A 27022-nucleotide genomic window follows, 5' to 3' on the forward strand; every position below is an offset into this window, starting at 1 on the left:
CTTGTGCGACCAATGGCGAGTCGCCATTGGTCGGCTACTACCACGTGAACAGCCTACGATGGAGGTCCACGACGTCGACTAGGGATTCACGATCGCACAGTCAGCTGCCTAAGGTCCGGTTGGCCAGTCGTAGCCAGCTAAAGTTCTTCTCAAGGTAAGCTCAATCGTCATGTTCGGCCGGGAGCCGCCTGGAACGCGTCGTCGCACGATCCTCGTGATTCACTTCAGGATTCGTGGCTGACTACGCGAAGGATTTTCCTTCTTCGAACCGACCACCTCTGCGAGGTCGCTTCTCGTTTCGTCGAGTATCGAGTGCCAGTGAGAGGTGTGCTTAACAGAGAGACTATTTTCAAGGTCACGAGTGTTGCCCGACATTTCAACTCGCCTCCAGCGATTGTGACGTTCCCCGCGGAAACCGGCCTCGAGTGAGATCCTACGTCTGTGATCTTCCAGTGACAGGAACCGAGACTTTGTACTCTCGATTCGTCTAATCTCTCCTTTTCGCGAGGAGGTGAACGTTTCCTTTTTACTTTCGACGAAATTGTGAATCTTGGAGATCTATACCAGTGTCTCTTAGTCTCGATCTCTATATCTTTGAATTTATAGTTGAATCGTTTTAAATTTCCTCGGCATCGGAAAAATAATTAAACCTTTCGTATTTTGTATTTCAAGTAATCAAATTATTTAATTTCTTATATATTCCATAATTTCGAGAAGTTGAACAATTTCTTTTTATTGGAAATCTTGCAGATCCGTACTAGTGTCTATTAATTTCTTCGAATTTATATCTTCGGATTTATATTCGAATCGCCTTTAAGCCTCCTCAGGATAGGAAAAACAATTAAACTTCCCATACGACGTTTCAAATGATTAAATTACTCAGCTTCCTGTATATTTCATAATTCTTTGATGAATATGCTCGAAGTAGAAGTCGCTGGTGATCGTTCCATTATCGTTTCGGTTGCTACGTGAATCCGCGCGGATCTACGTAAACAGCCTTGTACCAGTATTCGTCGCGGTTACCAATATCCTCTTGACCAATATAACTTTAGACGCGTCCATGTCATCGCCATTTATCATTCGTCTCTTGCAAGAAAAAAAGCTTGCGAATCTTCCGACTTCGTTTCTGTCTCTCGTGAATTTTCCTCCGCGTTTTTCAATTTCATGCGAGGAAAAGAACGGCGATGGCGTGTCTTCTTCACGATGTCTCGCTAGGATGCTGGATTTTTCGAGAGGGGGAAAAAAAACGAGCACGCGATTCTCGTTGATAGAGGATGGTCTCGCTATCGTGGATCATCCGAGGTAGACTTCTGCGTGTTTTCTATTTTTACGGTGCCGGGATCTTCTTTGACATCGGAGACGAGACACACATTGAAGTCTCGGTGGGACGTGTCTTGGAATGGTTCGAACGAGAGTGAATCTATACTTAGCGAGGGCGATCGTCCATTATACATATAAAGCAATTGCCAGTGATAGAATGAAATTTCTGTGAATTGATGATTTTTCGTTATTTTTCATAGTTTTTGATATATATACCGCCCGAAAAGAGATAACATCGATTATCGAAGGACAATTTAATTATTAAAACCTAGATTTTCTAGCTGAAGAAAGGAAGAAATATTTGACAAAGAGTACATTCTACATTCAAGGAGTAAGATACCGTTGCTACATGAGGACAAATGACATTTTAAGTACGGTTACTGTTGCACACGACCAGGTTATACAATTGAAGCGTGCAATAAATTTGATATCTATTTTCAAACATTATTTCTGATTCACTACCTTCGCGACCACGTCGGCACGTAAGATGTTTGCCAAGGAAATGAATTACTTTGAGCTTTCGTATTCTCATTTATCAACGAAGTCTTCTCTAACGTTTCATCATTCTCATAGTATTATTTTTCACGTTTACATTTTCTTGGTTCAATATTACAAGGAAGAAAAATGATTAGATGAAAATGAATATTCGTATTTGAACATACTTGGATTTTATAATATCTCCTTTAATATCGACAATCTCTAATTCAATATTTTCGCTTCCTCTTTTTTTTTTTTTTTTTTTTTTTTATTTCATCTATACGGATTTCGTTTACAAGGATTACATTTTGTTTTACATTCAATTTCAGTTTTAACGAAACAATTTCCATAGCGGAGGAGATAACGTTTCTACGAGAACGATCCCGCGGCGTTTCTCGTTTTCTCCAGTTCGATTTGCCTTCCCGTTTTCGCCATCGGATCGAGTTGGAGTCTCGAGGAGACGTGCGATCTACCGGGTCGTTGCATCCAAATTTGGATCGTCGACGTAGCGACGTCTCGGCGACGCACGGCTCGAAAAGTGGGGACGGTCCGCGTCTATTTTCGAGCCCCGGATATTCTATACCGTTGCTGATCGTGCAGCGAGAGGCAAAATTTACGTTCAGAATGTAGGATTTATCGCGTCGATCTGTAGGAACGGCTATCACCGGCCAACGAAAGAAAAATTTATCCACTGACGCAATCGGAAATCTTCGATTCCTCTCCTCCCCCCACTTTTCCGTGCTCGCAAATTTTCTCCTCAACCCACTTCTTCTCCGCTCTCTACACGCAGTTTATATTTAAACCCGTGTAATGTTTGCATTTCATTCGGTTATCCGTGTCGTCGAAACGATCGTATTTACGCCGTTGACGTAACGCGACGTTATTGTTATTTTGCCACAAATTCGTGAAACAACACCTTGCACGCTTTATTTTTAGGTAGACGGGTGTAGCAGCCAGGTACCACGATGGCGGACGATGAGGTTAGGTGGGTATCTTGGAAAATTTAATTTATACCAGAGACGGATGGAAACTTGATTTTTAGACTCGCGAAACTGGAATCTGGGAACTTTGCGAAGTGTCGAAACTTTCGAAACTTGGAACGCTTATCTTTTCACTTTTCGTTTAAAGAAGCATCGATGTTGTCAGGAATTAAAAGCTTAGCAAATCTCTCTTCGGAAAATCACATTATAATATGAGTTTAAGTACAAACATAATTGGAATATTATGGAATATTATTAATTAAATAAAAGTATGTTCGTAAATTCGGAATATTCTGGTACACTATTTACACAAAGTATTACTTTCCTGAGTTTCGAATCAGAAAAATAACACGAAGCTTCGAGTTTCGAATATTCGAAATTTTCTTCGTATCGTTATTTGTTCTAAGACGTTTTCACGAAGATATACAGGCTTTAATATCTCTAAAATGTTCTCTTTATTTTATGTTTCTCTTCTTACGACTACCGGTTGCATCTGTTTCTTGACTTTACGCGAAAATGGCGAACGATGGATCTTCTGTCTACTTGGGACCGTGCAGTAAAGTTAATGGCATTGAAAGGTACGCATTGCTTGTGAGCTTTGTGCTTGTGAGATCCCTGTAAAAATACTGTAGTTGTTTCTCATCGAAACGATCATTAGTTCGAACGAAAACGTAATTAACGTCCATTTTTTGATATCCAAAAAACCACATCTCCGTCTGTGTTACATTTTACAAAAAAACGTCGAAGAACGAACGATTTTTTACCTTAGAATAGAATTTTTAACATCTCGCATCTTTTTTTCGTGGATTAATTTTTTTGTTTTTTGAGTAACTTGTTTGCTTGAAAGTTAAATATCAATTATTATCGATAATTGATAGCAGAGATTTTTGTTAGCGACGTAGTCTTGGTAGAACCGGGGATTCGACCGACCGAGTCCTGTTATATGTAAATACTTTTTCTCGACAGTAGAAAATTGACGTAACTATGTGAACAGTGGTCGACAACGAACCACACAGTTTGGCATTAGTTCACACTGTCTCACGGAATAACGAGGAGACCGCACAAGTTTAATCTTTCCTTTCGTTAGAAACTTTCTCAGACGTTCCATTCTATCCCTGTTTCTTCTATATCCTTCTTATCCGCTCCTTCTTGCGAAAAAGGGTTGGATTTCTCGTAATATCACGGTCTATCCCCGTGGAAGAAATTGTCTTCGATCAATTTAACGCGATTTTAGCTTCTCGAGGATATAACAGATTGAATCCTCTTTCTCAGCCAACGTTATCGATATTCCCGCGAAATCGAGAAGGAAAATATTCGAAAGTTTCGATCAATAATTGATAGGTTATTTCACTTGTCCAAAAGTACGTGTAGTATCCTTGGAACGTGAAATCTCATCGGGACCCGAAGAATAAAGGATAGCTCCGGAAATATTACGAACGACGCGGGGTGGACTTTTCTTCTGATTTATCGTCAGGTTCTCGCCCCTATTTCAACCTTATTTACCACCGTGCGTCGTGCTTCCCTTGTGTACCTTATTTGTTCTATCAACTATCCCTTTCCTGTTATTTCACAGCACCTCCTAACTTTTCTTCCCTATCGCGACTTGTTGTTGATTGTAAAAATATACCATCGATATCCCTGTAACTTATATTTTTCAACTTTTCCTTACAACTTGTCTTTTCCTGTCCTCGTCCCGATTTTGCATTCGAATTGGCACGGAAGGTATTGCTACTAAGATAAGAAAATACTGGAATTCTGTCAGAGTTTCGGCGACATAAATCTTGGCAGAAGTTCGTTCTAAATGTAAATCAATGTAATATATTAGGTAAGGGGGGAGGGAATAGAAATACAGCCTCTGTAATTCTTCCGTGCCATTTAATGTTCTTTTCCACGTTGTAGAAATGTCTAACATTCGTTACTATTCTATTAATTCGATTAAGAATAGTCGTTAGTATGACTACGTAGCGGTAGACTAGAACTCCAAGCACGAGCCATCTAGTAATCCGAAAGCTGAGGTAACGTAGATAATATAATCGCATGAAACACAGAATATTTCTGTGTCTTGTGACGTATAGCGTCCTTGTGTGACAGCTGCATGCTAATCGCGCCTATCCTTCGTGTATTATGTACTAAATGTTATGTCATAATGTTATGTCTCATTTCGTTCAATTTGACAATATTTACCGGATAAAATATACGCGAACTATTGCATGGTACTTGATGCCAATCTGTACGAATCAAACGCATAAATTAATCGAGATCTATCGTCGACTGACGTATAACGATATCGCGCACTTTATATCGCAAATCACGCGAACGATATCGCTTTCTCAACGCTTGGCGCTCTTTCAAAATGCGGAATTCGAAACACGTTGCTCTTTGAAAATTCTTTTATGATTTTATTGTATCCGTTCGAATGCTTCGTGTTCCGCTCATACGGAATCCACGGGAACGATTTTTCTCACGATGGCTTTTTTATTTCCCTTTACAGAGGAAACGTCTCGAGGATGTACGTAAGAAAAGGGGAAACTATAGGGGAAACTATCGGTGAAACTTAAAGTCAAGAAAAGAAGGACGGCCCTGTCCGCGAAACTTTTTCAATAACTTGTCGAGATAATCGAATGATTTTTCTAATAATTTTCGTATTAAGGGCTCGTTGCAGACCTCGTTGAAAATTGCGAAATCATTTACATCTCTTTTCTTTTTTTTTTTTTTCTTTTTTCTTTTTCTCCTTCCTAAAGACCGACGGTTTTTATTATCTTACTCGTTTATATTATTTTTAAATATCTTTTCTTTATGAGAGACTTTTTCGAGATGCTTCGTTAAACGTTGCTTCGGGCTATTGTCAGATAAGATATTTTAAGGGAGTCCATACAATACAAAAAATGTAGGAAAAGAAGAGGAAACAGGCGGAGACGGATCGAAAGAGGGCGGAGGTCCGCGCCCGCCTTGAAGAGGCTTCCAAAGCCAAGAAGGCGAAGAAGGGTTTCATGACCCCTGACAGGAAGAAGAAGCTTAGGGTAAGCTTTCTATTCTTTGGTAATATCCTACTATATTATAAACGTTTAATCGATGCTCGGATAATATTTCACGACCATTGTATTTTTATGCAATTTAGCTTTAAACTTATATTTTTAACTCTATTTCCTATATTTAACTCTGTTGCGTTGTTTCCGTTATTTTGTGACTCAATCGTGCTTTTTCTATCGTTAAAAAATTCCTCAAAAATTGAAGATAATTGTTTAAAATAATCGCAAATCCTTTTTGTTTGCTGAAAACAAGAGTTAAATTTCGTATGTATTTTCGTATTTATTTTATCGAAAAATTCTTTTTTTCGGAAGCTTCTAATCCATTTGAAGAAATTGCACTTTTTACGTAGTTTTCTTTCGAAAGCATTTTCAACGGTTTTGTCCTATAGTTAATAACGACTCGTCTATCAATTTTTATCTGTAGAATTTTCGAAGTTTTCTCCAAACGAAATTCCATTCTTTTTATCGAACCATGTTCTGACAAGTATTTTCGTCTGTGCGCCCTTAGCTGTTGCTGCGAAAGAAAGCCGCGGAAGAATTGAAAAAGGAGCAAGAGAGAAAGGCAGCCGAGAGAAGGCGCATTATCGAGGAACGTTGTGGAAAGCCGAAGAACGTGGACGACGCTAGCGAAGGTACTTTCAGAATTTTCCAAAAATGTATTACTCGATAACACTATAACCGCGTTTTTCTCGGTTCATCGGCGCGTGGTTAGACTGCTAACAATTCGGTCAGGGTCGAAGATCGAACAACACCTTACCGCAGGTCTATAGAAATTTCATTTTTGTCTGACATCGACAGATACACGCGGGTGAAGCAATTTCGATTCGCTGTGACAGATTGTCGTGCCCGAAATTTTTTCGTTCGTCCTGCTCACACTTGTTCGCAGGCCATCTCCTCGTTTTTCGAGCACACAGGATATTTTGAAGTTGTCCGAATCTCACGAATTACATCCCGAAGATTCTTCCACGTTCGTGCATAAATTATAGCCGGACACTTCGACGTCGCGACGCTGCTAATTTGTTTAAACGTTCGCTTTAACAGCGAGAATCTCGAATATCCCCTCGTGTTGTTTCAAATTCAATATGATGAATTCTGTCCGATCTTTTTTCACCTTGATCCACACAGAAACCGTGAAGCGCGTGCTGCGTGAATACCACAATAGGATCACAGCATTGGAGGATCAAAAATTCGACCTCGAATATGTTGTGAAGAAGAAGGACTACGAGGTACTTACGAGAAAGAGAATCAGTTGCGAGAACATTACGAGACGTGCAAATAACGAGGCATTCACGACACCGTAACGATGCTCAATGTTGTTGCACTTGAGTAATGTGCCGTGCTTGCTCGGTTGCGTTCACTTGCGATGACGAACAGCCTCGGATACGTTTGGCAAAGTGCTCGAAAACTCTTGGTGGATCGGTCGTGTTACGCAACCGTAACATTGTGATTATTTATAAGTAACCAAAGTATATTTTTATCGTCTAGATGACGATGCACTTTTCTCCCTTTTATTTTTATCTTTTTAATTTCAATTATTTCTTTTTCCTCTTTTTTTTTTTTTTTTTTTTTTTTAAGAAGTGTAAAAATTATTCTTCGTTTTTTTCTTCTTTGTTTTAACTTTTCAAATATATGTCGAACTCTTTGCTAAACGTAATTCGTTCTGATCGCGATCGGTTTCGCGTAATCCGAGCAAGTGTCGCGAGCTTCGCATTTCGTCTCTCCGTGTTTCTATAATATTTATTGTTTTATTTATATCTCTGATCTTTCTCACTTTCATAACACGGCTATTTTCTCTGTCTCTATACTTCTTTATCTTTGTTACTCTTTCTCGCAAAACTTTTTCTGTTCGCATTTATTTGTGCGCGCGATCTATCTACCGTTTTATCGTCTTTGCTCTTCGTTTAATGCTACCTCGACGTATTTTATACATAGTAAGCTGAGCAATCGTGGATTATTCACGTATTAACTTATTGTGCTCTCACAAGTTGTCGCCAGAAAACGCTATATTCGTGTATGATGGAGTTATACTCACGGTATATAATAATGGTAACTCGTTTGGTTTCGAGAGACGCGTGCTTCTGTTCGACACATTTTTCCCGCGTGTATTTCTACGTCCGACGTATTTAATCGTTTTCACATTGCTTTCTATGTTCACGCCACTACTCCCTCTTCAATTTTCTAGTTATATCGTGTTTTCCACTCGTGATTGTAATCGAAGAGACACTCGATTTGGTCGACATACTCGAAAGCAACGCTGACACTTCGTAACGTCGTTGACAAATTTCAGCTTTGATACCAGACTCACCGCCACACTTGTCCCTGCTTTGACACATTGTCCTTAGCGGTTAACAAAGCGACAAACGTGACACGATAAACTACTTTATGTTTTAATGTTATGTATCGGGCGCTCGTTTGTTTTAAGTCGATCGATAATACAACTATCGTCGAGCAATGAAACGCTTAGAGAAAGCTATTAACGAACGCTAACAGAGAAAACAAAAGATACATTACTGGTTAAAATCGATCATACTGCTTGGAAGAAAACAGAGGAGTATGTTTCAAGGTGACTTGGAATTTTGACAGCTAACGTGAAGTCCATTCTGATCCAGTATCATAAGAGGATCATCGCTCTCGAGGGGGAAAAGTACGACCTTGAGTACGAAGTCGCCAAGAAGGATTTCGAGGTCGAAAAGTTTTCGATATACAAAAAAGAAAAAGAAAGATAAAAAAACAAAACAGATGACGCTGCAATTAACAAAGCAGAGAACAGAATATTTTTCTTTTCGTTCTTCTTTTCTATCGTGTTTTTTTTTCTTTTTTCTCTTATCCTTTTGTTCTGAATCTTTTTTTCTCATTAGTACGCAAGGACATTTTTGCTAGCACAACCGCTGAACATAATAATCAGTTTTTGTTGTCTTAAACGAAATTGAAGTTTCGGCTGTTGTTACCTTTAACGACGAATTGAACTTAGGCATCGAGGCTGAATCATCTAATTGCACCAATTCTAACGTAGCACTCGCAACATTTCTTTTGACTAGTTTTAGAACGTCTTCCTAGAGCGTACGTAATGATTAGAAAAAGAACAAAAGCAGCAGGCACGCGTGATTCGTAGAATCGCAGCCAGTAGATGTCAAATAATATCATAATGCTGAATACCTAGTCCTCCTATCTTGAGCGATTTCACGTAGAACAACGATTTTCTTTCTTTTTTCTTTCGTTTATTTGCGCGTAGGCAACTAGACCACCTTGTGGCGCCAGTACTACTCCGAAAATATGTTTCCTTCATTTTCCCTTCGACTCCTTCTCTTTCGTATCAGGTTAACGTTCACGCAGTTGTCAGCTTCGTGCTTCTTGCTTTCAAAACGCGAGAATCTCATTCACTTTTATATCCCTTGATTCTTTATCCCCTCCGCGATTTAAACCCATGGTACAGTGGTATAACGATAGTGAAATTTCGATAGAAACGACGAGGAAAACAACGTCAATGGTAAGATATTATCGGTCGTGTAATTCAACGAAAACAGTATCAAAGAAGACATTTCGCTATATTATATTTTCTCTCGTAGAAGATGCAATCTTCTCGTATTCTTGTCTTTCTTGTCTTTTCTGTTTTTCTTTCATCATTTTATAATCGAAAATTTACATATCGCTAACACGAGAAATTTTAATCACGTCACTAAGAATGGTCGAAATCATCCTCCCATTTTTTGTTATCTTTTTTTGCATTTTTCTCTCCATCCTGAAACTTTTGTTCTTTTAGCCGAGCTCCAGACGATCTGTTCGACATATTGGAACAGACTATACGCGCTCGAGGGCGATAAGTTTGACCTCGAGAGGCAAATTAGGTTGAAAGAATTCGAGGTAAATACGATCGGCTCGCCTGAAGAAAACCTAACGAGTCTCCTGCACAGATTATTTTTATCTGGCCTCCCACGTGATTCTTTTTTGATTTAATTTAACTTTGCCACGTCTGCGACCGTATAATGCGATTGGTCGATCGTCCCACGTACTTATTTCTCCGGGTCAACGCACCCTCGAAATTTCACTCTTGATACCTTCACCCCCTTTTCTCTTTGCGAAAGAAATTCCAACAGTTCTCTTTTTAGATTCTCGATCGAACGCTCTTATTCGATTGCGCGTATTCGCCGCGATGCGGTTAGTTCTTATCGGATTCTTCGATCGTTCTGAATTGAAATTTCGAGGGTACGTAACCGGAGTGTAACCTCGTCTATGTTTCGATACAGATGGAGGTCGATCGGACAATTTCCATTTGAACGAAAGAAGGAGAGATTTCAGAGCAGGTCACGTTCGTGTCAGTTTCTCAAGAACATCGCCGGGTTCGAATACCCAACACGATTAGGCATTCAGTTTTCGCGCGACTTTTATTATCGCACGAGTAGAACGAGAGACAGTTTCCGAACTCGGTATTTACCATTTTCAGTAATAGTTGGAAACTAATAAAGTTGAAAATCGAAAATCGAAAGGATTAGTCGTCTGGATGTAAGCGGGAATTAAAAAAAAAAAAAAAAGAAAGAAAAAAATTGTAAAGAAGCGATAATTGAATTCAACATATATATCTATGTACAATTGGAAACGTAAATGTGAAGCTGTCTGTTTTTCTCTCGTCTTGCCTCCTGGCTATTTAGTGAAAATAACGTATCACGTGAGTGAAAGATATCTGAGAGACACTCCATGTTCTTTGTAGACGATTTGAGGGAGATTTGCCAAATGTATTACGACCGCGTCTACCTTTGTGAGGGTCAGAAGTGGGATTTGGAGCGTGAAGTTCGGAAAAGGGACTATGAGGTACAGGAGATAAATAAAAGAAAGCAGCAAAAAAAAAGAAAAAAAAACAAACGGTGAACAATGCGAGGAGAAAGAGAGCAACCGCCAGCCGCACGTTTCTTTTGTGCAACCCCTCTCTGAATGTCTCTCTTCGCGTTGTCTCTCGTTGTTCCACCCTCTTTCTGTACATATACATACGTCTCTATTTGAGTTCTTTTTTCTCTCTCTTTCACGATGTTTCTCTTGGAGAACACGTTGAGTGGCTTTTCAACAACCAGAAATCGAACAATGAAAAGGAACGACTGCGTTCTCTCGCTCTCTTCTTTTTTCCCATCTTTTTTTTTTTTTTTTTTTTTGTCAACGCGAGTACAAAAACGAACGTAAAAACAAAGAAATACGATTTCGCTTCCGGCATTTTGCTCTACTTTTGTAATTTCGATGACGCCTCGTACGGCCATTTTATTCTGTACTGTATAATCTTGGTCAGTCCTGTCTCGGTAATTTACCTACCCTTTTCTTCGATCCGTCTGTCGTTTCCTGGGTAGAATGAAACAATCTACCGAATTGTTTTCTTTTTTCGCGTGGATATGAAGTGCCGCAATTCAAACATTTTTTGCCCTTTACTCCTCGATCGCTCTTTTTCTTTTTTTATCCTCATTTTACTCTTTTTTTTTCTTTCTTGATAATACTTCGTCGATTTATTCGCCCGCCTCCTCTCTTCTTTTCACCGCCTTTCTTTCTCTTCTCTCTCTCTCTCTATTTCTCTCTATTTTATCTCTCTTACAAACATTATCTATACCTGTATAGATACGTCCGTCTGATTTACACTCGCTGTTTCTCTATCTTTCTGTTTCTCTAACAAGTATAACGCAGACATAGGCTTTCTAAGCTTTCTACTAACTCGCCAAAGGAAATAAAATAAAAGCTTCTCGCGAGAATCGAATCAGGGCTGGGCAAGCTTATGGAGGAGACGCTTGTCGGGTCAAGTCGATCCCAATGTGTAGATGCGAGAGTGTAACGTCTCTTGCGTCCCTTTATTTCGTTCTCGGGCTCACGTTTCTGACTGGTCTGACGATTTTGCCAAACGATCGTTTCGTCGCGATCGTGACCGCAGCAAGCGTTTTGTATCGACCGCATAACGCGTTCTCGCTGAGAAAAAGAATCGTGAAATGAGATGTTCGCGATGTCCCGACGATAGAACAATCATCCTCGACTCTTCTTCATTTCTCTTTTCAATTCCAATTCTTTTTTCCTCTTTTCTCTTTCACTCTCTCTCTCTCTCTCTCTCTCTCTTTATATATATATTTTTTTTGTAAAAATTGTACATATATACAGTCAAGGGAAAAGAACACAATTCGAAGGGGCCAAAGTGGTCCCTTTTAATGTCACGCGAGATTCAAACGTGTGCGTGAGACTACGCGCGTGTGTGTGCGCGTGTGCGTGCGTGGGTGCACGGTGCAAAATCGGAAAAGTCAGACGAAACGGACAAAGCATTGTAAATAGGCGGAAGAATAGAGGAAGTTCGAAACAGAATCGTATCGTACCGTTATCGCCGCTAATCGGCTACTACTGTACATTTCACGTCTTCTTCGTGTTTTCTCTCTGCTCGCTTTACCATTGTGTTTTCTATATCTCGCTCTCTGTCTTTCTCTGTTGATCTCTCCGCGCCTTTCACGTCTCCCATCTTTTTCTCTCTTCTTGTTGCTATCCATTACTTTTCTCCTCTGGTGAATTTGCAAGCTTGATTTTCCGGATGTCTATTAAAGTGGCTCTGCTTTTCTCTTAAGTCTGCCTAACTCTGAACACGCATGGCTTTCGATATCCACTAACGACATTCTGTAATTATTTATGATATGTGTATATAAATAAAGTAATCGATTATTGGAACGTAGAAATTTTTCCACCGTATATCAAATCATATCGGTGTCTATCAATGTCTGCGTGTAATATTTTTAAACAATAACTCGGAAACGAAATAGAATAGAGCTCAATAGATGCCGGCAACCGAAATAACCGGCACACGTTATTCAATCGTTTTGTTCTTTTTTTTTTTTTCATAAAGTTCCAAACGTTCTTTCAATACACGTGCGCATAAATTCTTTATGGCTCGGCTGATATCTAAATTAACAGCATGGATCAATTTTTCACGCTGCACCAACGCCAATACGCATCGTAGATTTTCTATTAACTTCGTTCCGGTCGATCGCGATATTCAATCGCGAACAAATCGATCAATTTCTATAATAAAACTGCAGTTGTATTTTGTCGATAAATAAAAGCGAGGACACTTGTATTATACTCGTGTCTTTGCATCGCGTAAAGGAAGTATGGCACTTCATATTCCCCGCGAGCGGAGAAAAAGAAAATTAACACGTTCTGCAATATTATTCGATCAATTGTTTCTCGTCTGGCTAGAAAATACCAACGAAATATGGTCATATATCGACGATGATCGATATTATTCCGTACATACGTATAAGACGCTGCTGACATATGTATAAGGAAAATCATGGAAGATATTTAAAAGAAACACGATGTCGTATTTGAAGCAAAGAAGAGTAGGTATGTAAAAGGAAACCTGCCTTTTGAAATTTTTGCTGACCCTCATTTTCAACTCTGCCCCTTGAACTTTTTGATTACGTGTTTGAACGAAATACTCGTGTATTATATCGTATTTCTCTTTCCCCCAAAAAGTGTAGATAATCGAACGCTGGTTGTATGTTACCTCCTTTTACCACGCTTTTTTTTTTTATCTTGATTCCACTGTTAACTCTCACGAAGGTGGACTGTCTCGAGACCGAGTGGAAAGATCACGAGACCGAAGTGCCATGCTGTGAAAATTCTCCGGCCCAGCCTCTTTCTCTTTTTTATTTGTTACCCTTGTCTTTTCGTCTGAACAGTCCCGTGTAAATTAGTCCGCCACCTCTAAATCCTCTCGTCTGTGAATGTCAATAAAAAGAAACGATACGGATCTTTTCTTTTCTTCTTGTTCTCCCTCTATTGTCCCGTGGAAGAGACGTGAAAGCGAACACGTACACGCGTCTACGATGTCGAAATGGGAACGAGCGAAAGTGATTTTGCACCGATTCGCACGCACCACCGACTGTCAGTGTCCTCTTGTCATGGTGTTCAATTGGGCCTGTAAATAGCGGATCCTTTCTGGCGGAACTCTGTTCCTCCTATAAAAATATTTATTCAAATATAAATATTTCCTTCTAGCTATTATTAAATAACAGTCGATAGATATACTTTCGTTGCATCGATTAATAAACTATGTACTTGATAATCGTTTAATTTTGTAAGATGTGAAACGCGTTTACGATGAGATAAGAATCGTGTCGAATCTAAAGAATTAGAGGGTTGTCGAACAGCGAGAGGAACAGAATTCTTACGGTCCAGAAAAGAGATTGTAGTGGACTTTTTACTTCTTTTTTTCTCTTCACCCTCTGTGGATAAAGAGCTGATCGTGACCAGTTCTCCCCTGATTGGCCAGAATGAAATTCACATCCTATCATTGCTGATCCTTTCTACTCTTGATCCTTATGTTACGTTCCTCTTTGTTTCACTTTGTCTGTGATTCGTCGGTCCTTTCCTCCATCTCTCTCTCTCTTTTTCTTTCTCTTTCTGTCTTTCTCTCTCTCTCTCTCTCTCTCTCCCTTTGACCGACTCGCTTCGTCTTCTTCTTCTCATCGACGACCGTAAAGGTGAAAGGGAACGAGAAAGGAAAGACTCGAACGTCTCTTAGGGAGAGAGCGGAGAATCCGACAAGTGGCTTCCGGAGGAAGTTTTACCAGAAGCTATTCAAAGACACTAGAAAATCAATTTGTTTGAAAGATCCTTAGAAAAAAAGTGGCCGCTTTTCGGATGGGAAAACCTTCATGGTAAGATAATATTGGTTGAAACGATTTACTAGGAGCAGAACAACTATTTGATATACATACAGTCGTATTATATATATATATATATATATATATATATATGCATACATATATATAATACATTATTTAATTTGCGTTATGCATTTCGTTTCACCGTAGCGAACATGCCGTTGACGTTTAATCAAAATCGCAGTGAATGAAATTTGTTACAGTACAGTTCAATCTTTTATCGTTTGCCATGTCTATCCCGTACACGGTCAATGTGTCACGACATAAAGCTTTGAGCTACATAAATTTACCGGTTTTCCCCTAAACAACAGCCAGCAAAGCCGTATTTGTTTTCGGCTCAATGTAAACGGAAGAACGTGGCTTTTGATCGTGGCATTGTCGAAGCAACGTGTTAACAACGACTGACTAGCGTTTAATTTAATCGTTCAATTTCATCCAACGATAGCTTGACTTTGCCTGTTACTCTCTGCACCGTATGTCGGGGTATATCGAGGAGGCTACACGTGTACAACTTTAATCTACTCGCTGGTGGTTTATTTTCACTGTGTCTCTATTTTTTTTTTCTTTTTATTTTTACATCTCTTTGTACATCGACAACCTCGTCTACACTTTTCCAATGCAATCTTTCCTCCGCTCTCCGACTATATGAGCCTTTTCTTCACCCATCGTTCCAACCCTATCACAGTTACCTGGCATTGCAGTTAATCAGCAAACCAATCTACTGTCAATCTCGATTCGTCGAGTGACTCGCTAACCGAATATCTCGGTATCCGCTGCGAAACCTCTCCGTGTATGCAAACCCCATCCCGCCTGCTTCTGGCACGCAGGTCGCATGCTAATTTCTGCTCGAGTACTATGTTCTCGTTCTTTCGTCCGCTTAACTGGTTGCTGCTCGATTTCGATTATTTCTCCAATGTTTCGTGGAAGCTTTCCATGGTTTCTATGCAGTGTTGTGTGTGTGTGTGTGTTTTTTTTTGCGACTGAAATCGTGTTCACTGTGATTAAAAAGAAACACTCGATGCTTCTCTTTTTTCTTTTTCTTTCTTTTTTTTTTATGTAATTACCATCCACGGGGATGAATGTCCCTTCCGTGAGCACGAACTGCCCCGTTCTATAGTAACGTGGAGAAACGATCTCCCTTTGGGAACATGACCATTGATTCGAGCATAATCCACTTTGAGTCTACTCGATTCGACTTTCGAAGCTTTTTACAAATGTTCTCTCGGTCTAATGGAAGTTGCCTAAGAGGATCGTTTCTTCGATTTCCTAGTGTTCCGCGGTATAATTTCGACGAGAAGCACGCATGATTATAATCTTTATCCGATTTGGATGAAACGTGAATCTAATACGATGTTTGCTCGCTGCAGATCGCGGACTTGAACAGCCAGGTGAACGACCTCCGAGGTAAATTGTAAGTAACCATTTCCATCTTCGATCGACCATTTTCTTTGCCAATTTATAGGGCTATTCTTATCGTTCGATAAATACTTATTCCACGTTTTACTTGCTAATAATATTCCATTGATGTCGTTAGCATGAAACCTACGCTGAAGAAAGTCTCCAAGTACGAAAACAAGTTCGCCAAACTGCAGAAGAAGGCGGCCGAGTTTAACTTCCGTAACCAGCTTAAACAGGTTAAGAAGAAGGAATTCACCCTCGAGGAAGAGGACAAGGAGGTAAGGACGATCGTTTTCGACAACGAAAATTGTCGTAAAATTCTGTGTACTTTTAAGTAGACATTTTTCCCCTGCCCGTCGGTGGTCTATTTTGAATTCTTCCGTTTCATCAATTTCTGTGCTTCGTTTGTTGGCTGAGGTACGCGGAACTATAAGACTTCGCGACGAAGATGTGATTAACTTTTGTACATTCCTTTCATCCGAGATCAAACTTAAAAGCTAGTCTTATATTTCTACGAACCACTCATGATATGAAAGTCATGATTTTTTCATCTTTTTTAACGCGGATGTTTTGAATTTTTTTCCCATACGACGGGTAGGTCTGTATACATATTTTTTTCCAGCCAATGAGAAAGACAGTTTTTGTGGCTCTGGTTTTCTTTTCGTGCATAAAACTCAATCGACAGGTTTTTTCCTTGTATCAGTAGAATTTTGATTATTTGTTCGGACGTCCTTTCAAAGAGATCAAACGATTTAATCACCGTGATTCGTGTTTACAGTATCTATGGCGATTTTTTTTTTAATCTTTCGGCAATGTAAAGAACTAAATATATAAAATAAATACAAAAATACATGCGTTCGACATTTCCACAGTGAATGCGTATAATAATAATTAATGTTTACTATATCTGATAGCTATATTTGATTTGAGCCTGAGTCTTTCTCGTGGTAAATACACCGCAAACAGGTTATATTATTCGAATTCGTGGAATTTAACGTATCAGGTATGAAACCAGTTGATCTCCTGAAAGGCACGCCATCTTTTTGATCCTTTTTTTCGTATACGTAAAATCCCCCCAGTAGTAGCGATAGTTGACTAGGCAATTGTGTTGTTCTCCACAGCCCAAGAAGTCCGAGAAGGCAGAGTGGCAGACGAAGAAGTAGATTTAAAAAAAACATAAAGAAAACATGAAAAAAAAAGAACAATCACACGCGTATACAGGCAATCAAGTAATAATAATACATTATCGAAAAAGAGCTTCAACACGTACACACCGAACCGCGTGAATACGACGCGAACAGAAATGGAAAGCCGCGAAAAAAAAAAAATAGCTGGAGGAAACGTTTTCGTCGTCTTGCGCGATTATATTATTTCGCGTTGATTAACGTGACCTGTTTACCATTTTCCATCGAACCGTTTGTAAACGCTCTTCCATTTTGTCGGTCGTTTTTTGTTTTCTTGATTTTATTGTACCTCTATAAACCGTTCCTCGTTGTATGAATTGCATTAGGTCGTAAGCCGAAGTTATTATTTTTGAAATCGAATTTTCGCGCGCGCTATCAAACGAGAGCAAAAACGAGAGAGAGAAAAAAAAAAGAAACATAATAGAACGCCAAAGAATGCTGTGTTAATAAACGATCGAAGAAAGTGCATGTCAAAAATAGGCAAATAATTTTTCCTCGAAGATCATTTCTTATATCTTTCCACCCTGTTCGACCGTAGCTCGTTCTTTCCTCGATATTTTCTTTCGTTTCATTCAGCCACATATTTTCTGATACATTTTTTTCATTCACTTCTTTTGCACAAGGAACCATACTCGACGAGACTCGATCTTGCGCGGATATGAAAATGTGTTCGCCTCTTCTATAAAACGCAGTGAATGAATGCGATCCCGACGATTTTACGGAATATCCGATAAGAATGGGTCGAGTGTTATCGAGAATCGTTTCGTTCTGCTCCACTAATTTTTTCTTTAAGCTCCACTGATCTTTCTTCTTTTATCCGTCTTGTGTGTTCGACGACAATACCGTCGGTTATTCGCGAGATCGTACCTAATTTGCTTTTAACGCGTCTACTTTTTATTTTCTCCTTTCTTCTATCCTTTTTATGCCATTTCACAAAGAATGTCGGTAATTGCGTAATAAAGAGCCAATACGCGATATAAAAAAAAAGAAAAGAATTGTAATAAAGAATAAAAAGAAGCGATGTAAAAATAAAAAAAAAAAAAAAAAGAAAAAGGTGAGAATGGCTTACAAAGTTAATATTTAAGACTTACAGACTTTCTTCTTCGTTTCGTACGTAATCGCAGAAGCGCTTTACTCACAAGTGCCTGTTCTTTCTTTCTTCCTTCCTTTCTCTATTACCTTCTTTAATTATTCATTCATTGACTCTGTTTGCATCCATTTCGTTTATCTTCTGTTTGATCTCGTTATTCGCGCCAGGCTCCTTCATGCAAAAGTACCTTCGTTTAGGAAACAATTATCCGCGTGCTACGCAAAACCTACAGAAAACAAAGTAAAACGATGGTCAGCCGCGAAAGCGTCGCGCGCATCACTTTCAATTAAAATTCTTTCCAACATGCAATAAGCTCTTTTGCAGCTTGCCTTTACCGCCATTATTCGGCTGCCATGCTTCCAGGCTGTACATGTGTAGGATTGTTGTCCCGTCTGAATTTTTCTTTCGATCCGTGCATCGATCGTCTATTCTTTACGGCCCGATACAAACAATACAATTCTAAAATAAGTCACGATTCGTATTAAAAATATCCGGACATGTAGACTGGCGATAAAATAGCATTTGCGATGTTCGACGCACGGTTCGATCACGCCATTCTTATCGAACGTGATTCATTCTCTACGATCGAAAGGAGCGACTTGGAAATGAAACAAGGACTTGGATCGATCGAATGAATCACGAGCGACCCGTTAATCGTTAAGTTATTAATTAGTATGTACGCTCTAATAATTGTCCATGTCTTATCTGTTGACTAATGATGTTGCTCTTGCATTATGTTCGCAGAATGCGTCAAAAGATAAGGTAAAGCTTTAAACGATCAACTCGTAGATCGGCATGCTTCTAGTATGAGAATACAGTTAGTGCGTGTATTAGATATGATATAGATTACAGGGATGGTGTGAAGGAACGAAGCAGAAGAAACTCTAGGATTAGATTGAGAAAGCTTGGGTCCCCTTAACGATACAAAAACGCGATAATTGGTTTCATCGAATTTCTATATTTTTTTCTTCGACGTTTCGTTCTTTTCGTTTTTCCTTTTAGTCAAGTTTTTTCCGTATTTTTCGCTACGAGTTTTTATCGTTGGAAACGACCAGCTCGGCGAAAGTATTTCGGTGTTTTCTAGGAAACCTCGATGAATCTTTTTTTTTCTTTTTAATCTTTTTCACGCCGGACTCTTCTCTCGCCTCCTTTTCACTAACATACTGCACGGCTTTTTGGATGACGATAAAGAGAGAAGGTCACACGTCGTCGCAACTTCCATCGGAGATTATTCAATTGGCGATGCTTGTTTTAAACAGCCGAAACTTTCAATTCAACAAGTTTTGAGCCACGATTGTACGATGTAAGCGCATACGTATGCACGAGAAACGTCGTAACGAAAATACACGAGCGGTTGTTAATAATTTATCGCGACGAATTTTTCGGAAGGAAAGGAATTTTTCGCCAGAGGAAATTTTCCGTGCAAAAGTATCACCTACGTGTTGTTACCCTGCTTTGCGAAAGTTTCCCATGGCGCTAACCCCGGAACTAGCGTGTGCAAATTTGACCGAGTTATGCTCGTAAACTGCAACCATCTCACATGTGTTTTCTGAACTTTTGCAGAAGAAACCCGACTGGTCGAAGAAAGGCGACGAAAAGAAGGTAAAGGAAGAAGAGGTGGAGGCATGAGGCTATTGACACGCGCTCTCGACGTTTTCGAGAAGGGATCGTCCATCCATCCATCCGATAACATAACTCGTCGCAACAAACCTCCTCGTTATTGCTTCTATTATTCTGTCTTTATTTTTCTTTTTCTGTTTTCGTCATCGTCTCGATTAACTTAACGTCTAAGAAAGAAAACTCCCGAAATGCACGCAAAAGAGAAAACACGTTGTCTATATGTTTCGTCTACGATGATTCCTCGACGTATTATCGAGAATCTATCGAATATCTTTCGTGTCCGAGTTCTAATCCATAGTACAGAATTTTGTGACTGACCAGTTTTTATCATTCTCTTCGTCTACAAGATATGTATATGTATATTTTTTTAAAAGAAACAGAAACCCTGTACCGTTCACGTTTCCGTCTGTCAATGTTCTTTTTTTTACACGCTAATCCTACTGTACATGTTGATGCAATTCTCTGTGAACCGGATAAAGGGAGAAATGAAACGTAATGGAATAGCAAGAAAGAAAGGGAATCGTTAATTAAGATTTTAATTGTAAAGCAAAATATTTAACGACAATGAAATACATTGCGCCTGTGTGTTCATTCTCCTACACACCACGATCCCTTTGTTCTTCCTGTATAATCATTTATGTTTTATGTTGTAAGATCGAAGACGCCGGTTTTAAACTAGGACAACAAATTTACATATAGATGAGTACCGTGTCGAGTGTATTTAAAACTGTCGGCCTTTGATTAAATTCAACGTTAGAAGAATCTTAATTGCATTCGTGTCGCATCGAAGTGAATATTAAGATCGAGCATTTGAATAATGCTGTTAATTCCGTCAATGGCTCAATTAGAAAGCGATCATTAGCTTTTGCGCGAGAAATCAAATTTTTGCCGCGTTCCAGCGTTCGCTCTTTGGCAAGACTGTAAACCTGTCAAAGAATCAACGAGGCGTATAGAATGGCAGAGCGCACAGTGAGGCGTACACATTCTACCGGGAAATTTTACGCCACGTCTTATAAATATCGACGATGCTTTAAGAAACCTTCACGTTCAGCTCCTGTGTCATTTAAAAAATTTGTTGACACCTTTTAATTAATTTTTCTAACCAATCTTTGTTTATATGTTTCACAAAAAAAAAAAAGAAAGAAAATGAAAAAGAAAGTTAACAGAATTTAATTTTCAATGCACGGTAGGTTCAACACGTAGATTCACGCTTAAATACGATTCGCTATTGCATTTGTAAAGCTTCGATATAATGTTCGCTATATCTGTACATTGTTTACGTTTAAACATAGCATTCGCGAACAGCATGTTCGTTATTACTTTGCGATTCGTCGCGTTTCGAAAAATAACGCTGTTTACAGTACCTCGATCGTTACCATAGTTCGTCAGCCAATTTCTCGCTTAAATTCTACATGCAGGTTTTCAGACGAACACGCGACCAGAATTATATATGCAAGGGACGCGAGCAGTCACGATGTGCACTCGAAACTCATTCGACGGACGCGCATTGAAATTACCTAGCAACGTTTATCGTTACGGCGCCATTGTTTAATTATCTTGACAATATTCGTTATCGCAAATGATCATTGATTTACGCTATCGAATAGCCACAGGAGAGGACGGCTCCACGTCGCAAGCTCTTGAGCGTTACATAAAGCATTATTATCGTTCGCTCGGACAAATGATGTATCTATAAACGACGCTTTAATGCGACTACATTTGCGAAATGTGCACGGTGACCGTAAATCGCGTAATTTAATGCGTGTGTGTCGTCGACGTGCTACGAGGATGGAAATGTAATTTTATCCTGACCGCGTGCTACAGATCTTGCTGAATTAAATTGCACTGCCTTCTACTACTTGTGCAAGTTAAATGTTGTTACGGTTTTTATGATTTTTCTACGGTATTATTTAACGTTTGGATCATATGCATTTGAAACGAAGTTATAAACAACTGCAAAACGTAAGCAATGTTCCATTGAAGAGATGGTTCGCATACCAAGTACAGTAATTATTTTGTATGCTATTAGTATACGTATGTGGTACAAATTTTAGTAGTCAAATAGTTCTATAGGGTGTTCTTGCGTAGGGGGAAGCTCCAGCTCCAGAACCATCACCACAGCCGGAGCCAACACCATCACCACAGCCGGAGCCAACACCATCACCGACACCTGCACCTCCACCGCCAGAAGCAGCTCCAACACCGTCGCCAGAACCGCCAGCGCCATCACCAGCACCTCCTGCTGAGGGAGCTCCGCCAGCGGAAGGTGCTCCACCTGCAGAAGGAGCGCCAGCACCTCCAGCAGGTCAGTGAACTGCGTATCACATTATCTACAGTAATTATTGTATCTGGCAGTATAACATATCAGTATAATAATTTTTAGACTAAATGGGAAAAGTATGGCAAATCTATTTTTCATGAATCGCTGAGTTTGATGTCGCTTTATAACTAAAAAGGACTATTTTAGCAGATGGAACATGATTAAAAAGGAAATAATTCTTTATATTGACAGGGTTCTTTAGATAGTAAAATTAAAGATATAGCGATTAAAGATTAATTATAGATAAAGCGATTACAACATGATAAATCTACGAAGTTTTGTAAAAAAACCAATCGATTTCTGTTAAGAGAATCTATTTTTCATTTGTACCATACCGCTTGAATTATTTTAATTAGATTTTTACTGTATCGAAGACACGTAGCGCTTAGTTTTCCTGTCAAAACGAGATCAATCGATAATGTACTGACTTTTTCAATTGCTCTCCTGTAAAACCAGAAAAATGTGATTTATCAAACTTCTCCCTTGCGGTCTTCCGCAACATCTCTGAAGGATCTGAAAGTCTAAAAGTCTTTTATCAATATCATTTATTATCTTTTATAATCTCCATGTGTTTTCGTCTTTCATGATAACGATACGAGCAAGGTGCTCCATCAACGGCAAAAGAAATTCCAGAGGACAAGTCGCACTTTGTCACAGTCTGTCCATTCCATCTTAGAATAGAGTAGTGTTAGTAACGTGAGGTGCATGTACTTGTTCAGAAGGTGCACCGGCGGCTGCACCTGCAGAAGGCGCGGCACCACCAGCGGAAGGTGAAGCACCACCAGCTGCTCCTGCGGATGGAACAGCGCCGCCACCAGCGGAAGGCGCGCCGGCCGCACCTCCTGCTGAAGGTGCACCTCCTGCCGAGGGTGCACCTCCTGCCGAGGGTGCACCTCCTGCTGAGGGTGCAGCTCCTGCACCACCAGCGGAAGGAGCACCACCAGCGGAAGGAGCACCGCCAGCGGAAGGTGCGCCACCAGCGGAAGGCGCGCCTGCGGCACCACCGGCAGAAGGTGATCTTGTCATACCATTTATGACGACTTTGAACCATTTCATATATGTACCACAACCAGGAATTGGAATTGGTTCACGAATACCTATACTTATAAATCTACTTGTCCATTCACTCACTCTCTCTCTCTCTCTCTCTCTCTTCCATTCACACTCCGACTTATTCTGACTAATAATTGTCCTACCTATTGCATCTTTCCCAGTTATTAAAACTCTCTCTGGTCTGCTTGTACCTTGTCTTTTTCTTTTCTTTTTTTTTTTTTTTTGCAGTTTCTCGGGACGTTCCACAATCCTCCTATCTTGTCCGCTCATTACGTCTTCCAACCTGACATCTTTTTCAGTTCCCACTGCAGTTCATTGTTAAATATTCGAGGTTGAGGAATCTATTCCCTCATAGATCATAACTTCTTCCTTTCTCCTCTTCCTAGTACCTATTGCAATTTTCCAAATTTTCGCATCTCGCTCGTGCTATTAACTTTTGCCCTTTTTCCTCTTTCCCTGGATATTCTGGCGGTTTTACTGTTAGAATGCACTTGTACCAATTGGTATATTTTGATTGTCCTATTTTTGCATATGGTCTTTGTTTTGTGCACGTTTCCATCCCTTTTCCTTATACTCTTCGTTATTTGAAGCATTTTATAAACGTTAATATTAAATAGAAATCTTTCAACACAGAGGTAACGATTGTTTTGAGTTTGTGTCCTTGTTTCCCAATCTTACAAAGAACCAACCCCAAATCTTTTTTGTTAATCGATGCTCGTAATCGACCGTGTGATTAATTAGTTAACTAGTATTAGTTTTACTGTGCAATACGTTTCATACCTTAAAAGTTATCATACATAACGGAATTATTAATGTTTATTTCGTAGAAAAAGTCGTAATTATATACTTTTTTCTATCCAATACCAGAAATCTAGGGAATCTTAAGTACATATCACAAAGATATGTACTTAATTATTTTATAAATCTGGCAACCTGGATTTACATCTTGTCGAAGAGTTAATTTTATTAACCCTAAGTGTCTGTGACAAAAACTTGGTAAGAAACTAACGTGAATTTTTAAAGGTGCACCTGCGCCAGCGGAAGGAACCCCAGCAGCACCAGCACCAGCAGCCCCACCAGCCGAAGGTGCTGCACCTGCGGAGGGAGCGCCAGCTCCAGCTGCACCCCCAGCAGAGGCTGCGCCGGCACCCGCGCCCGCTGAAGGTAATCTACTTCTTTTATTACTCTAGCTGATACGATTACGTATTGTTCATTGCAGGATTAATCATCTGTTCTCGCCATTTATCATAGAGAAACTGGGCTATTTCCGCTTTCCATTTTTTAATTAATCTTTGCTCTTTTCACTCACGAAACGTATTCCACGTCGTTCTCAAAAGAAATGGAAAGGCAACGTGCTCATTTCGACCGTTCATTATTCTTCTTCTTCTTTCTCTTTTTTTTTTCTTTTCTCCCGTTATCGTTAATTTTCTTAACGTTGTTTTCTTTTCAACTTAATTTTCTAGCTAAGGTAGTTTTACTTTTGAAAGTTACAATGAACGTCACTCCCAATCGCCCGATAACTGGTTCGAAGTTCATCACGTACGGTATGTTAAGCTGTAAAAATTTGTGGTTCTAGTAGAGGACTAAAAATCTAGTCATCAGTCACAAGTAACGTTTACAGAGATAGTCAACTAATAGTACCATCGATCGCGTACCAGGTGTACCACCGTTGCTCACGGTGACATTCATCGACGAGAACTAGAACCGACACTCGTTAACTTTCTAACGACCAAGCTTTCGCATCTTTACTGTACGTTTCACGACGACCGCACTTCGAGGAGAGCATTAACTTCTACCGTTTAATTATACTTCTGCTCTCGAAGTTTCTGTAACTTTTGTTCAATGGAAAGTGATAAAACAATAGTAACAATAATCGATTCATTAGCATCGGTAGATTATAATAAAATAATAATAACGAATAGAACTTTTGCTACGAATCGTCGAAACTTCGACGAAAATGAGAAGGGACGAGCAAGCTCCTCTTACAAAAAATAACGATTAGCTAAAAAGACTAAAAAAATAGATTAATATAATTTCTTTGTAATCGAACCCTCCCGAATTCGCGGGAGGAGCTAACGCAGGTGAATGTAATTTCCCTTTCCTACAAAAATAATCTTATTTTTATTTTATTTACAGCACCGGCATCGTAACTTCGTCGAAGTTGAAACGGACGAAGGGTCACCTCGCTATATGATTTCCACTCGTCACATCGTCAGAATTTGCATAAAACGTACACGGATAAGCATAGAGTACGGATATACAGATACGTCGAGTCGTATCATACTCGTCGTTATGGTTCATGCGTTGCTTGTCATCGTTGTCATCACCGTCATCATCATCGTTATCGTAACCATTGTTTTCGTCCCGTACACGCGTCAGCTTCAACGTCATGGCATACGTTATTGCGTATCTCGAGAAATGCGAGCGAAACGAAGCGAAAGAAGATACATACATATAAATGGGGGGATGGGGCGAGATAGAAAAAGAGACGTTTGTCGTTGACGCGTTTTCCTTCGTTCCTTCGTGGATTTCGCGACACCTTGTTGTTCAAAGTAAATCGAGAATCATGACGGGGTGCCTGGGCAATTTTTCCGCTTGTTTTACCTAATCATAGGAGGAAATTATAAGCCGTGTTGTTGTTCTAAAGAAGGCTCTGTTGTATTCGTATGATCATAAACGTTCGTCAGCCGTCATACGGATTTTTCTATCGACTGAAATCGAACGAGACGTAACACGAAATAAACACGTAGTTATACGCTACCACAACAATTTTTATGTAAATAATTTACGACGCGTTCTATCGTATATCGATGCAGACGTTATCAACGCTTCCTTGCACGAAATGATTGGATTTCGTAATAAAAAGTTTTTTTTTTCTGCGACCAGCATCTGAAATCTTATCACTATATAAATACCCTTCTCCGATTAATTTGAGTTTTCATTACTTCCAGTAATTTCATTAAGCCGTACGATTCCAGCCACGTCATCTTTAATTAATACTCAAAGACTGCAAGCTCTGATTTTCACGTTCGCGTACCTTATTTAGGAGTTAGTTTACTACCGCGCCACATGGTTGATAGGCATCATTTGTTTATGTTGCCTCGGTGTAATTCCATGTGTTCTGTTAATCCCTTTGTCGCTTTGTTTCTCTACGCGTGCGCAGTTAACACGGAAACAATAGACCTTTCTACGTAATGGAATTTACGTGGGTTAGTCTTACTTTGAACGGTTTTCACCGTCTCTGCCATCTCTATTGTCAGCGCAATCGTTCTTCAGGCTATCAACGTAAATTACTATCGCCAACTGTATCGCAATTTAATGGCAGCATAGCAACTGAAACGTTTAATATACTTGACAAGCAAATCATAATTATTTCCAGTTTATATTTGCAAACAACGCGATTAATCATGGATAAAATCACGATAATTCTAAGCGTAACTAAGTAGACGGTCATTTTACTGTAAATATGCCTCTGGTCGCTTAACGGGAAAAATCTCATCTCGCTCGAGGGAAAGGAAAATAAAACTGGTAATTTTTCATTCGAAAAAAGTGTTTGAACATCTATCATAGAAAGCTTTCATGTATACACTGTATGTGTTATGTAAAATATTTAAAAATTTCATTAGCCTTATAATGAAACACGACGACAACCGCGGTTAGATACGTTGATAAAATCCTTATAAGATATTACTTATTATCGGAAACATACATTTCGCAGAGGTCACTACAGTATTTCAACAGTCAATTATTTGTTATATTGACCACAATATTTAATAAGGTTTTTGGTATAAATTATACATGTATGTTGAAGATCGCTAAAAGGTTATCAAATATTTCTCGTTTGTTCATTGCGTTTGCCGATCGTTGCTTCAACCAGCT

At 39.4% G+C, this 27022-nt stretch overlaps 1 protein-coding gene across 21 annotated transcripts; it reads left to right on the forward strand.

The window, feature by feature from the left end:
* LOC117236763 (troponin I-like) lies at positions 1–26692 on the forward strand. 21 transcript variants are annotated; one of them, XM_033499997.1, is made up of 14 exons: positions 4–154; positions 2734–2777; positions 5269–5286; positions 5669–5797; positions 6315–6438; positions 6932–7032; positions 15846–15889; positions 16013–16154; positions 18895–18912; positions 19714–19752; positions 21859–22075; positions 24167–24307; positions 24607–24687; positions 25280–26692. In XM_033499997.1, the coding sequence occupies exons 2-14, from the start codon at positions 2763–2765 to the stop codon at positions 25291–25293; spliced, it is 1083 nt and encodes a 360-aa protein (XP_033355888.1). In that variant the 5' UTR covers positions 4–154; positions 2734–2762; the 3' UTR covers positions 25294–26692. The 21 variants fall into 21 exon arrangements, with proteins under 21 accessions (XP_033355886.1, XP_033355878.1, XP_033355877.1 ...); XM_033499987.1 differs by lacking the exons at positions 6932–7032; positions 24167–24307; positions 24607–24687; positions 25280–26692 and adding exons at positions 8390–8490; positions 22810–23285 and having other exon boundaries at positions 2–154; XM_033499986.1 differs by lacking the exons at positions 6932–7032; positions 24167–24307; positions 24607–24687; positions 25280–26692 and adding exons at positions 9567–9667; positions 22810–23285 and having other exon boundaries at positions 2–154.
* The last annotated feature ends 330 nt before the right edge of the window (positions 26693–27022 follow it).

This window comes from Bombus vosnesenskii, unplaced genomic scaffold, assembly GCF_011952255.1.
Source record: "Bombus vosnesenskii isolate JDL3184/JDL3185 unplaced genomic scaffold, Bvos_JDL3184-5_v1.1 scf7180000013352, whole genome shotgun sequence".
Lineage (NCBI taxonomy): Eukaryota > Metazoa > Arthropoda > Insecta > Hymenoptera > Apidae > Bombus > Bombus vosnesenskii.